This window comes from Pipra filicauda, unplaced genomic scaffold, assembly GCF_003945595.2.
Source record: "Pipra filicauda isolate LSUMZ 115617 unplaced genomic scaffold, ASM394559v2 scaffold71_size5581439_pilon, whole genome shotgun sequence".
In the NCBI taxonomy this organism is placed as follows: domain Eukaryota; kingdom Metazoa; phylum Chordata; class Aves; order Passeriformes; family Pipridae; genus Pipra; species Pipra filicauda.
In genome coordinates, this window is record NW_024104887.1 from 5418153 (window position 1) to 5431456 (window position 13304).

At 56.0% G+C, this 13304-nt stretch overlaps 2 protein-coding genes across 3 annotated transcripts in view; both read right to left on the reverse strand.

Annotated features, from left to right (window-relative positions):
- The window catches only part of FAM222B (family with sequence similarity 222 member B), a 36515-nt gene extending 33638 nt beyond the window's left edge, over positions 1 to 2877 (reverse strand). Inside the window, exon 1 of one of the 2 annotated variants that reach the window (XM_027726755.1) lies at positions 2797 to 2877. The gene's annotated coding sequence lies outside the window, so the exon portion shown is untranslated. Of the gene's footprint in view, positions 1 to 2059; positions 2076 to 2796 lie in introns of those variants that run through there. The other variant, XM_027726754.2, reaches the window with a different exon arrangement.
- A 1127-nt stretch (positions 2878 to 4004) lies between these two features.
- ERAL1 (Era like 12S mitochondrial rRNA chaperone 1) lies at positions 4005 to 9217 on the reverse strand. The gene is made up of 11 exons (XM_027726775.2): positions 9127 to 9217; positions 8711 to 8899; positions 8494 to 8621; positions 8313 to 8390; positions 8098 to 8144; positions 7691 to 7752; positions 7164 to 7276; positions 6343 to 6735; positions 5710 to 5859; positions 5408 to 5488; positions 4005 to 5120 (listed from the first exon to the last, which is right to left on the reverse strand). Exons 1-11 carry the CDS (start codon positions 9212 to 9214, stop codon positions 4998 to 5000), a joined length of 1452 nt encoding a protein of 483 aa, XP_027582576.1. The 5' UTR covers positions 9215 to 9217; the 3' UTR covers positions 4005 to 4997.
- Between the last annotated feature and the right edge of the window lie 4087 nt (positions 9218 to 13304).

Genomic DNA, 13304 nt, shown 5'->3' on the forward strand with positions numbered 1-13304 from the left:
CAGATCAGTGACTCCCCTCACTGTTACCTCACTGAAGAGGTGGCAGCATATAGGATATAAAATGTTTTGGTGATGAAGGTTTTGGGGTGGGGGCAGCCAGAGCAACACCTCTACCTCCTTCCCTCCCATTTCCATGTGCTGGCCAGTAATGAGTCAAGGTCAAAAATGAAGAAGAATAGAGATGAATGGACAAACCAATGTGGAAAAGTGTTGTACTGGAGACAGCTATAAAAGTTTCTATCCCACACCCAGGCATTTCAGCAGGTGCTGGAGAGGACACAAGCTGAGGCTCCTGCACGTCACACAGCAGTCTGAGCTTCTGGGAAACACAGATACTTCAGTCCTTGACAGAAATCCTTACTTCTCCTCTTGATCTGGTAACAGCTCCCAGAAGCACAGATATAAAAGCTCATCTATCAGAGGACAACTTGAAACAAATACAAATAAGACTTAAACGAAGGCAAATATCCAAGCTGCAGAGAACACAAAGGTTCCTTAATTTTGCATTTGGAGAAAAAACCAATACTACATGGACATTCTCCAACATATTTTTAATGTTATTAACAGAAATAGCACCCCAGGCTGTGCTCAAGCAGAAAAAGTGTGAAATTGTTTGCAATGTGGAGTGAAAAGGGGATCAAAAATACCATCTTATAAAATGGCATTTATTTGGTGCTAAGTGAATTATTTATTCAATTGAGAAGTTCACAAAGTGACAGAGGCGTAAACACAAGCGAGGTCACCACTTCATGTCAGTATCAAAGCTGATCCCTAGCAGAATTTAAGCACCTGCCTTTTCTTTTATCTCAGCACAAAATGAGATTTCTTTCTTTTTTTTTTACACTTCAAAAGCCATGTAACACAACAGAATACATGCCAAGCATGCAGGAACAGAGCATGCCAGCATCTTTCAGCAATCAGCTTTCCCTTGTCATCCATTATGTCAGATTTATCTATTTTTGCTTAATTCTTGCCCCAGCAACACGCATCCTTTCTCTCTCCAGACTATCAGGCTGCTTGGGCTGGAACTCAATACAGCTTCTTAAAATAGTTGAGAAATATTGAAAATACTTGAAGCGATGCCTGTAAATTACAGCCAATTCATCAACTGATCCTCCAGCTCCCCAGACAAGGGTCAATTCTGATTTCCTCACCTCAGAAAGTCTAACCAGAGTAAATATCATTTAGGAAATGTACACCCTCTCTTTTATGGGAACATTTTTCCATGAAAGCTTAGATCCTGTGTTAATTTCAAATCTTGACCTCTGTTTGCTCTCTTACTTGCTTTTGATTCAAACCTTCCCCTGCTAAAAATTAATAGTGAGTTCATCTGCTTTCAAGTTTCCTTTCTTTATCATTGCTTTCCCCCCCCAATTTTCCAGACCCTCTGAAATGACTTTACGGGACACCAAAAGCACCTCAACACTCTCCCTGCATCCTTCACTCCCTGCTCTCTCCACCTCTAATATCTCCAAGACCCTTCAAGAGCTACTGCTTTATGTACCTACTTAAATGAACAGACTCCAGCAAGTTCAAATTCTTAGGCTGAAAAAAACCCTGACCAGAAAATACACACAACTGAAAGGAAAATGCAACTATCATCACTCTGTTCCCTCAATGCCTGTGTAGCACCGAGCACGGGATTTTCTCAGTCAGCTGCTGAATCAAATGAAGTTTCCGCTGCACACGCACGCACACACACACACACAGAGTCAGGAAGCCCTGACACGTCCAGGAGGATTTACTCCATCACAAAGTCACCACCGTTGCTCCAGCACAAATGACATCACTCAGGAACCCAACCTCATCCTCCTGAAAGCTCCCAGCTCCCTCCTCTCCCACAGCGACCGGGGCGACAAAGAACTGGGTTTGTGCAATAAAGAGGGGAAAAAGTATTGCTGCAAAAAGTTCTCCCAAGGAACTTATGTTTTCTTGAGACTGTGGTTAGAGAGAAAATTAAGGACCGTGCTAAGAAGTGAGTAGAACAAATTATGGCTGAACTGATTAACCTGCACCTGTGATTTACCCTAAACTTGTAGCAAGTGATGAGAGGTGATACCAAGGGAGGGTGAGGCGTCCGTGAGCTCTCGCAGGTGCTGCTCGGGGAGGTTCACACACTGCAGAACCAAAACCATTTCAACACTTTGCTGCACGAGTGGACCGAGAACAGAGGAGTCCAGCTCTGCAGTTTTCTCCTTCTTCTTCTTCTTCTTCAGACGCTTAAAAATCGGTTGGCAGGGAATAAAAACGACGGATGATTTACTGACGATATCTGTGCCCTGCCCATGGCGGGGGGGCTGGGACGAGAGATGGTCTTTAAGGTCCCTTCCAACCCAGACCAGCTTGCGATTCTCTCGCAAAAGGACACTTTTCTTGGGGAAAGAATCACACAAAGGATGTGCTCGCACTGCGACCGCAATCCCCCCTCTCCCCTGACGGCACTTCTATCGCGATGGCTGGCGCACTATCGCGATCCGGGCCGCGTGTGTGGTACCCAGGGGCAAGCGTTCAGGGGCTGCCGAGGGGCCTGGGCGCTGAGGAGGGGACACCCCGGGGAGGCGGATGTCGCGACAGAGGGGGGGGCGGGTCGCGACACGGACACGGGTCGCGACACTGGTGATCCCTCAGCGGCAGGGGGGAGGGGACACCCGGGAAGGACAATGGGGAGCAGGGCGGAGGGGGGGGGGGGACAGCGCCGCGCCGGTCCCGCCGCGCTGCGAGGGAGAGGCGGCGGAGGAGGAGAAGCAGGAGAAGGTGTCGGCGTGGCCGGCGCCCTCCCGCCGTGGCCGCACTTACTCTCGGAGCCCCTGCCCGGGCCTCATGGCGCCGCCGCCGCTGTGCCCGCCCGGCCCCGCCGCCGCCGCTGCCGCCGCCGCTGCCGCCGCCGCCCGGGCCGACCCTCCTGGCTGCGCAGCCGCCCCCGCCCGCCCCGCCCCGCGCACGCGCGGCCACGGGCACGGCGGACAGGGGAGGGGAGGGGGGGAGAGGGGGCAGCGCCGCGGCGCCCCCTGGCGGAGATTGCGGGTAGCGCAGGGCAGCGGGGAGGAGGGACACGGTGGGGACATAGAGGGGACATGGGAGGGACACAGGGGGGGACATAGAGGGGACACGGGAGGGACACAGGGGGGGACATAGAGGAGACACGGGAGGGACACAGGGGGGGACATAGAGGGGACATGGGAGGGACACAGGGTGGGACATAGAGGGGACATAGAGGGGACATGGGAGGGACACAGAAGGGACATGTGGGGGACATCGGGGGGATACGAAGGGAGGACACGGCGGGACATGAAGGGGACATTGGGAGGACATAGGGGAACAAAGAGGAACACGGGGGGAAGGGGGAACATGGAGGGGACACAGGGGGACATAGTGAGGGATATGAGAGGGACATACAGAGGAGCATGGGAGGGACATATAGGGGGACATGGGGAGACATAGAAAGGGACATGGAGGGGACGCGGGAGGATCACGACGGTGGGGGGGGACACAGGGGGCTCTGGGAAGGTTTGTTCCCCTTGGGGAAAGGGCAGTTTGCACTCGCGATTGTCTTGCAATGGGATAATTAACCTAACAATCAAAGTTCGTTAAGGAGCTGCAAGTCAGGAAGGCACAAAACTTCACCTCTTCCCATGCTGGGCACATTTCCATTGCCCCCAGGACTGGCTGTTGTTCTGGGCACTCGGATCCATCCCTTTTCCTGCCTGGAAGCAGCCTGGGATGCTCTGCGGCAGCACAGTGAAACCCTGAGGCTCCCATGATGTGGCCACACAGAGGGCACAGCCTTGCTCTTGTACCCCAGCCCTTGAGACATCTCCAACCGCACTTACCCAGCTTTTTTCCCCTACAGGGTGTAACCTTCAGATGCCGCAGCTCAGGAAATGGGATCTAAGCTCAGCTGGGGAGGAGGAATGACATAAAAGCTTTGGGTTGGAATAAAACAGAGGGAAGGTGATGGCTGTGAGGTCTCAATGCCAGGGAGGAAGAAAGGAGAGAACAATGACTTGTGCTGAGACCTCATTTTATTGCAAGGAAAATACAAAAGTTGGAGAGCAGTCTTCAAGGGACCACAGCAGCCCCTACATCCTGGGAAACGAGGAAGGACACTCCGTGGAGGCTTCCCAACCCGGTTTTGAGATATCTCACACTCCAGAATCCTTCAGCAGCTCAGAATGGTAACAGCATCTCTTTCGCTGGTCCAGCCCTGCTCCTCCAGCCTCATCCGTGCCAGTTACTCTCCATTCCCAACCCGTTACCCCCGAGCTGCAGAACCTGCTGCTGTTCCCACTTTGGGCTTTTCTTTAGCTGCAACAGTTTCTATGTTTGTATCTGCAGCCTTGGTACAAAGAATAAGGGCTTTGAAATAACTCTGGTGCAATAAAGTATTCAAATTCCTAAAAAGGGGGGCCATGCTGGTTTTGCACGACAGACAAGCCCTTCAGGCATTACAGATGTTTCAGCTGCCAGCAAATCCCTTAAACTGATCCCCTACACTCATGAACTTCAACAGGGCAGGGAGCAAAGCCAATGTAAGACCATAGTGTGGGCTGGGGTAGCGTGTTCCTCCTGTGTGATCACACTGGAGTGGTTCAGCCTACAGAAGAGAAGACAAATGTGTGCTAATCATCCTTCACTGCAACTCTGTGTCTGCTAAAAGACAGGAGATGCTCCTGAACTTCCAGGTATAAAAACCTGTGAGCAAGAACACAGGACACAGCCCAAAAGAGGTGGATGGCAGCTCTGTAAATGCAGAACCATGGGTGCAGCTGGTTCTCTGATGTCCATCCCAGCTTCCACAAGGCCAGGTGCAGTAGAGAATCTGAAGATCCATTGCAGTTTGGGGCATTCTCTCAAAGAATAATATATTCCACTTCAGCCCACTATATTAAGTCCATTATCCTCTGTTTCTGGACTGAACAGAGGTGCCAAGATATCCGCAGGGGAATATAGGATCTGTTTCTCCAGATGATCAGAGAGTTCAGGGGCTCTTAAAACACTCAACTCTTCACCTCCACCCTGAGCTTCAAGCGGACGTCACACAGGAAAGCGTTCATCAGGTCCCGCCCAGCCTCCTGAGCAATCCTGCTGATGACTTTCCCTCCTCTTCCAATCAACATCCTCTGCATTAAAACCCAGAGAAGACATCATCAGACTCATCCTTACATTGCCCAGCTGCAGGGAGAAATCACCCAAGGAGGACAGCATGGCCACAGGCAACAAGGGAAATTCCAAGATCAAACCATGGGCTACTCCAGGGAGGTGTAAGCTACTATGGAATAGTCTGTGTCAGACATGTGGCTCTTCCCAAAGGAGGGGGAGAGGGGATCACAGCAAGGATGCACATGTGCTGGAATAAGGGAACCTCCCTTCACCCTCCCCAGTGCCCCAACTCTCTTCCATCGCTCACCATATGAGCCTTCCTTGGGACCAAGAGGTTCTGCACGATGAGGAGCTCCCCACATTCTCCTTCCTCCCACATCTCTGTCACCTGCAACAGCAAGAGTGCACTTAGCAATCCTGGAAAACCCTCAGGAACCACAAAGACCACTCCCTTGGAGACACCAGCACACGGAGGGCCTCACAGCACCTGAAGTGCAAATATTGAGTCACCCCAGATTCCACAGATCCAAATGAAGGGATTCTCATCACACAGCCCAATGTTTCCAGTTAAACAGCTCGTGGGCAGATCTGCCTGTGCACACTTCCCACCTGAGTCACGCCATAGGGCACCTCCAAGGGCAGGTACTCCAGGACCTTCTCCCTGATGATGTTGTCACAGACTTCCTGAGGTGACTGGCTGGTCAGGACATCGCTGTGGAACTCCCAGGGGCCTGGCTTGGCTTGCATCAGGAGGTAGTGCTGTGGGCACAACACACACACCCCCAATCAGCTGTCAGGTACCACCTGCATGGTGCCAACACCCCTGTGCTCGTTCTGCAGCGAGGGCACTGCTGCTGGCCTGGCACCAGAGCAGGAGTTTGGTGTTTTTGGCAGGGAAAGGAGAAAAGGAAGCTCTGAAACTCCTGCCCTGCCAAAAGGTCACCCCTCCCTAGAGCCATCTGCGTGAGTTACAAAAGCCCACAGCACCTCTGGAGCTGAAAGAATGAATGGTGGGTGGTCATTGTTCTGAGCAAGCTGCTTTTTGGAGAGCCCCAAATGAGAGTTTTGTACAGAAAACTCTGGAAATGCAATACAGACATATCCCCACGTTGACACACAACACTTTCCCCCCATCCCAGGCCAGGAACAGCAGCTCTGCTACTTCCTCACAGGAGATTAAGCTCAGGATGAAGTGCTGGGGTCCCACACCAGTCTCAAGGTGTGACACAAGCTCAGAGTTACCTTGAGTGTATCCACCTCCTCCCCACTGCGAGCTGCCAGCATGAAGATCTCCTGGAAGTTTGGCCAGCCTTTCATATCTTTTAGATCCTTGTGTCCATAGTGCTTTGGCCCTTGGGCTTCCTCTGTGATAGGGCTGGATTTAGCATCCCTCACACCACTGCTGTTGTCCAAACCAGAGCCTTCCCGGGCCTGATCCGTTTCCTGCCGACAGGGAGACTCTGAGGTCCTGCTCCCAGGAGGAAAAGCCCGAGTGATTTGAAGAGGAGGCTTTGCTGAAGAACTGGAATCAGCTTTAAATGCAGATTTCACTTCCAGTTTCTTTCCATTTACAATTCCCTCTGTTAGGTCAGTTACTATGTCCAGCAGGAGATACTTCTTCTTTAGTATGTCCACCTAAAGTCAGGGAAAGGTGTCAGGATTTGTCCTAAATGAGCTGAGGAGCTGGGCCCTGGATCTAAAGGAGCCAGAATAAATCACTCAGGGAAGTAGCTGCTGCAGGACAAGGCTCCTGCAATAGGACAGGACAGTTTGGTGACCAGGAGTGTGTCACCAGTGCCAGCACAGTTTGTCCAAATGCTGAGAACCTGTCAGCTCTGCTGAGATTCTGTCTGGCCAACCCCACTCCAGCTCCTCTTCCCAGGTGGATTTAAACGCCAGGCTGCAGCACAGCACCAGTGCATGCAACATGTACACACACACACTGCAACATGCTGGAGCAGAGGGGGAAACCACTGTCCTTTAACACACCAGGGACCCAAAAAACCATGGCTGCTGTTGTCAGGTGGTATCTGAAGAAGGCAGGAAGAATGAGCAGGATTTACCTTGTTCAGGACCAGGACACTGGGGATGTGGGGAAACCGTGACAGACACCTCAGCACCTCTCTGCTCAGAGCGTTCCTCGTCCAGTGATCTGACACGTCCACCAAAACCAGAACTGCCAGGAGAGAGGGAGGGAAATAGGATGAACCTGCCTTTTCCAGAATGTTCACTTGCAGCTTTAGAGTCTGTGGTCACCCCCCTCCTGCTGCTCCTTCTCTCTCTTCCACAGGAGATCACAAAAAGAAGAGTTTTAATAGGTAAAACACTAAAATGCTGTTTACACCTGCCATCAAAATGACATCACACGTGCTAAAACTTAATATCCAAGCCCAGTTATTAACCCAAGCTGCCCCCCCTCGGCACCAGGCAGTCCTTATCCACTCCTCAGCTCAACATTCCAAATCTTTTCTCTGCCCTTCCCTCCTAGCTCACACTCTCAGGGCTGCCCAGCAAACACCCAGACACCACAGCTGTAAACTTGTGTGGCAGAAAAGGGTTTGGTTTGTTCCAAGAGGAGTTGAGGACCCACCTAAATCCGCATGTTTCATGCTGTCCCATGGGTCTGTCAGCATGGCTTTCTCTAAATTATGTCTGAAAGATACATGGAAATGAGTCAACCAGACACACTTAGCTACAATTGTGTTCCTTCCCCTCAAAGTGGGGGAAAAATAAACAGAGTTTTCCCTCATCCCAGATGCTACAAAGCTGTTTTAGGGGCTGTGACATCCCTTGTCACATATGCAGAACCAAACACAACAGGGATGTCACAGGCTCTGTGTGCTACTGAAATTGCAACCATAAATGAGGCAAATAAGGCTAAAAATACACATTCCTGTCGCTCCTATTTTATGAACTCTGCACAGTGAAAAATCATATTCTGGTTTTATCAACCCTTGACAGGCAGGAGCCTCCCTCTCCCAACTCCAGTGGTGATACCTTTTGACTTTTAATGGATTAGTAAGGCCAGGTGTGTCCAGAATGATCTAGAAAGAGGAAAGACAGATCCTGTAAGTTTGCCTGTGGTTAGTGGTCAGGGTAAAACTCGTATTTGTGCAATGAGGAGTGATCCCACAGGACAGAGATGAGCAAACCCTGCCCTTTCTGGCTCACACTGCCCAGTGCCCCAGGCAGGAGCAGCTCTGGGAGCTCACCAGCTGTGTGTCCTCGTGTGTGATGACACCCCTGGCTTTGCACCGGGTCGTGTGAACCTTCTTGGAAACTGGGAAAACCTGCAGGAAATTAAACATGTTACACAGCCAGAATATGGCAAAAAAAAAAAAAGAAAAAAAGGCAATATATCAGCCTGAACTTGCTGCTCCAGCCCAGCCTCACCTTCCTGCCCAGGAGCTGGTTGGAGAGCGTGGATTTTCCAGCGTTGGGGGCACCAATGATGGCGATCCTCAGCACCTTGGGGTTCTTGGGCTGGTCGGGCCGGTGCTGCAACAGCTGCTTCTGCTCCTCTGCCGGGGAAAGGAGGGGCTTGAGCGCTGCTAAACCCCCTGGGCGGGTCGGGATTGTCCAGGAGGGGCAGCACCGGGCACCACCTCACCTTTGCTGGTGGCCACGGGTGGCGGGTGCTGGCCCAGGGGGGCGGGCGGTGCCTCGGCGGGGATGCCCAGGAAGCTGCCCAGCGCCGAGCTGCTCCCGTTCCAGCGGGCAGGGACGCTCAGGATCCTGCCCAGCGCTGCTCCAGTTCCCAGCTCCCAGTTCCCGCTCCAGCGGCTCCCCGGGAGGCAGCCTGGAAGAACACCACCAGCAAACGTATTTTGCATATACCGAAAACGTACCGAAAACCTCCCAAAATCGCGCTGTCCCCTCCCTCCCCGCGCAGCAGCGCCTGGGCAGCGCTGCTGCCCCGCAGCCTCTACAGGGCTTCTGGGCCAGCCCCGGAGCGCCCGTCCCGCTCCTGCCCGCCGCCTCACGTCCCCGGCCGCCCCCCGAAGCACTCCCACGGCCCCGCCGCACCTATTCGCAGCAGGAGCGGCCCCGTCGCGGCGGCCCCGCTGCCCCAGCGCAGAGCGCGGGCGACGGTCGCGGCCATGGAAGCCGCCATATTGCCCCGCCACGGGGCACGCCGGGAGCGCCACCGGCGCCCGCCCCCATTGGCGCGCCAGCGCGGGAGCATAGAGACGAGGGGAGGGCGGGGCCAGCGCGCCGCTCTGCCGCAGGGGGTTATGGGAAAGAAGCGGACTGGGCGGGATGGCGGGAGCGGGGCGCGCCCCCTGCCGGCCCCGCCGAGCAGTGCTCCCTCAGTGCTCCCTCAGTGCTCCCAGTGACCCCCCCAGTGCTCCCAGTGACGTCAATGCTCCCGGTGTTCCCTGTGCTTCCAATGCCTCCAGTGCCCTCCGTGCTTCCCGTGCCCCCAATGCTCCCAGTGTTCCCACCACACAGTCCAGTGAGCCCCAGTGCCCTGGGGCATACAGTATGTCCCAGTTCTCCCTACAACCCTCCTCACTCCATCCCAGTGCACCCCAGGATGCCCAGTGCCCCCCACAACACACCTCATGTATCTGAATACTCCTCTGTGCTCCCCAGTGAGCCCCAGCGCTCCCAGTTCCCCTCTTCAATGCAACCCTGTGCCTCCCAGTGCTCCCCTTACACCCCAACGCTCCCCGGGTCTTCCCAGTCTCTCCCAACACCCAGGAGTGCCTCCCAGTTCTCCCCAGTGCTCCCTGCAACACACCCAACGGGCTCCACTGTCCCCTGCACTCCAACGCCCTGCCCACACCGCACCCCAAGGTACCCCCGTGCCCCATTACACCCAAACGCACCCAAAATTCCCTCTCCCACCCTGCGACCCAGTGCACCCCCGAGCTCCCCAGTCCACCCCAGTGACCCAGTTCCACCGGGCCCGGAGTCCCCGGGGGACGTGGTGAAGAAGCAGAGACAGAGCCACGGTGCTGTAACCCCCTTTTATTGTCCCGTGCCCGATCCCGGCGCTCCACCTCCGTGTCCGTGCCGTTCCGTTCCGTGCCGCGTGCCCGGCCGTCGGCAGAACCGTTACCATTACTAAACTCAGTAATGGTAACGGTTTCCCCGCCGGCCGCGGATCCCTGGAGCTGCCCCGAGCTTCTCACACCTCGCGGTGCCTCATCCCATCACCCTCCCTACCCCGCACACTTGTCCCACATCCCAGCCCCGCCTCCCCCCGCCCCCGGTGCCCCCCTGTCGCGGTCCCACGCCGTGTCCTGGCGGGCGGGTGGTCGGTGCAGCCCGGGGAGTACATCATCTATACTGTAGTGTCTCATAGCCAACTTACAGTATACGATGATATCCTGCTCGGAGCGGCGGCAGCACAGGGAGCAGGGAGCGGAGCCTGTGCGGGGAGAGCTTGGTTAGGGAGCACAGCACCGGGATCGCCCCATTCCCACCTTGCTGTCCTGCTCACCCCACCCCTGTCACGCTGGTCCTGCTGCACCACAGCAGGACAGAGGCTCTCAAGGGCCTCCCCACCTCATCACCCCCCTACTCCCTCATTATCCCTCCCAATCCCACCACCCTAAAGCAGGATGGAGGCTCTTAGTGGCTTGCCCATCCAGGCATCCCCCCTACACCCTCCTTGTCCCCCCATTCCCACCATCCTGGAGAAGAGCAGAGGCTCCAAACAGTCTCCTGACCCCGACAATTCCCTATCCCACCTCTGCCCTCCAGTCCCACTGTTCCAGAGTGGGGTGAAGGCTCCCAATTGCATCCCCACTCCAGCATTCCCCTAACCCCTCCTGGGGTATTCCAAATCCCATCACTCCAGAGCAGGAGAGCAGCTCCCCAGGTGGTGGCACCTACCTATAGGGGTGGCACTGGGGTTTTGTGGGGTGCTGGGTCTGTACCCGCCTTATAAAACCTGCTCTGCCTCATCTGCATATCTCACATCTGCACTGCACAGCTGGACGGGGCCCTTAACCCCTTCTTGCCCGGGGGGGCACAGCCCCAAGCAGCTCCTGCCAGCTTGCAATTGCCCACGGGGGGGGTTGGGAATGAGGGGCTTGTAGGGGGTCACCCCCTGCGCGTTCAGCGTATAGGAGTGGCCCCCACAAATCCCCCACCCTCCTGCCTTGACCCCTGTGGTCACAGGATTGTCCCTTCCCATAGCTGTGGGGAACCCAAATGGGGAGCTATCCATTGCAAACTGGCTGCCACTTGCTGGATGGTAGTGTTGGATGAGGCAGGGTGGCAGTCCATGGGGATGGGGCCTGGGATGGTGGTGGTGGGACATGTGGGTTCAGGGGGTCACTCTGTACAGGCACTCCCAGGTGAGGAGCCTGTGTCCCCCTGGGGTGGGTGACTTCTAAAGTGCTGTGTCCCCTGACCATATATGCTTCCCTGAGGGACATGTCCCCATGCAGTGTATCCCCCCAAATAAGATGTGTTCCCTGCAGGAACAAGTATCCTGGGAGTTCATGTCCCCTGTGTGAGTGCACCCTCCTCCCAGGGGTATGTGTCTCCTGCAGAGAGGTATCCCCCAGCTGTGTGTCCCCAAGGACATGCTCCACTGACCACACGTGTCCCCAAGGGCTCTGTCCCCTCATTGTGCATGACCCTGGTCATACTTGTCCCCTGGCCACATGTCCCCAAGTGGCTGCACCCCCTGACCATGAGTGTCACCTGCCTGTGCATGACCCTGGTCATTTGTGTCCCCCAGCTCTGTCTGTCCCCACAGGGCCACATCCTGCAGCAGGTGCTGTGCCATTGTGCTGGGTTGTTTGTGCCAGGACACGCTGGCATTCCTGGAAGTCGGCTGTGGGGAGGTGATAACCCCCCGCTGGGACCATCTGCGTGGGGGTCCCGATAAGCAGCAGCAGTGTCCAGCTATCGGGGACCCTGCCCTGCCACACAAGGTGTCCCCAGACCTGCTGTCACCTCTGGGTGACAGGAACAGGGGCAGCATCACCCCAGCCTGGCCAGCCCCTGGTAGGAGGTGGCACAAGGTCAAGCCTTGGTGCCACCCTGGCACCAGACATGTGGATGTGGGGGACTCGGGGGCTGTGAGGGATTGTTCCCTCCTGGTTTTGGTCCCTGAGGTGACCCAGAGGTGTTCTGGAGCCCGTAGTGCTCCCCAAACTGTGGCACAGGCACCCCCAGCACATAGAGCAGCAACACAGGCAAAGTGTCCCTGAGTTCCTCAAGCCCTGCCAGCCCCATGGGATTGTCCCCATCCCAGCCAGTGCCCGCCAGCCCCACTGCCCACTCTGCACACACACAGCACTTGAGGGTAGCCCTGCCCTGTGGCCTTGCGCCCTTCAGGAGAGAGGGGGCCCAAGTGTCCCCCCAGGCTGGTATCACAGAGATGGTGAGGGGACCCCTGGGTGCCACAGGAGCCCCCTGTGTACCACAGCCCTCCCACCAGCCGTGCTGGCCCAGGGCAGCATGTCTGGCTCCAGATAAGGATGTGCTGGGGGCTGCCAAGCTGTCCCCACCCAGCCTATCTGCAGGGCCACCCTGCAGGACACATAGGACAGGGCCTGTTGTCTTGCCCTGTGTCTGGGGGGGACATGGAGGGTCTGGAAAGCATGAGAAACCATCTTTACCCCTGGGAGATCACTGCAGCAAAGTCCCCCATGACGACCTCATGCTGGCTGTCACTGCTCCTGCTCACTGGGTGACCCCAAGCAGGACAGGTACCCCCAGAGCCACCCAGCTGGCCCCCAGCACAGGGAAGGGTGTGTGGGGCTGGGAGAGGGTTCCTGTGGCAGGACAGGGGGAGATGAGCTGCTGCCACCAACCTGGCTGCTGGGACAGACAGAGCCTTCCATCCATGTCAGCCCTGCTCCAACCCCTGGGGTGCCAATCTTTTGGGGTGCCCCTGCAGTGGTCAGCACCCCCAGCATAACAGGAGCCATGCAGTGGAGCTCACCAGCCACCCTCGGTGGCTCCTGGCTGCATGTTTGTCCCTGTGGGAGCAGGACAAGGCTCTACACCCACAAAGGTCTGGGGCAGGGAGCCCATGGGGGCACAGTGACCGTGGGGAGGTCACCAGTTCCCGGGTTTGCAGGAGCAGTGTGAGCCAGGACCTCACCTCCACACACCATTATTCCCCCATCCCAGCAGGAACATCTGCCCGGGAACACCAGCAGCCCCCGGCCAGCCCAATCCTGGGGGTGCTGGGGCGGGAGAGACGGGCGCGAGGCACGAGACAGAGCCCAGGC

Coding starts and splice junctions, on each gene's coding strand:
- ERAL1 (XM_027726775.2), bottom strand. CDS start 9,214: ATGGCGGCTTCCATGGCCGCGACCGTCGCCCGCGCTCTGCGCTGGGGC. Junction 8,391..8,493: donor ACCAGCTCCTGGGCAGGAAG/GTGAGGCTGGGC, acceptor AATTTCCTGCAG/GTTTTCCCAGTTTCCAAGAA. Junction 8,145..8,312: donor CACACGAGGACACACAGCTG/GTGAGCTCCCAG, acceptor TCCTCTTTCTAG/ATCATTCTGGACACACCTGG.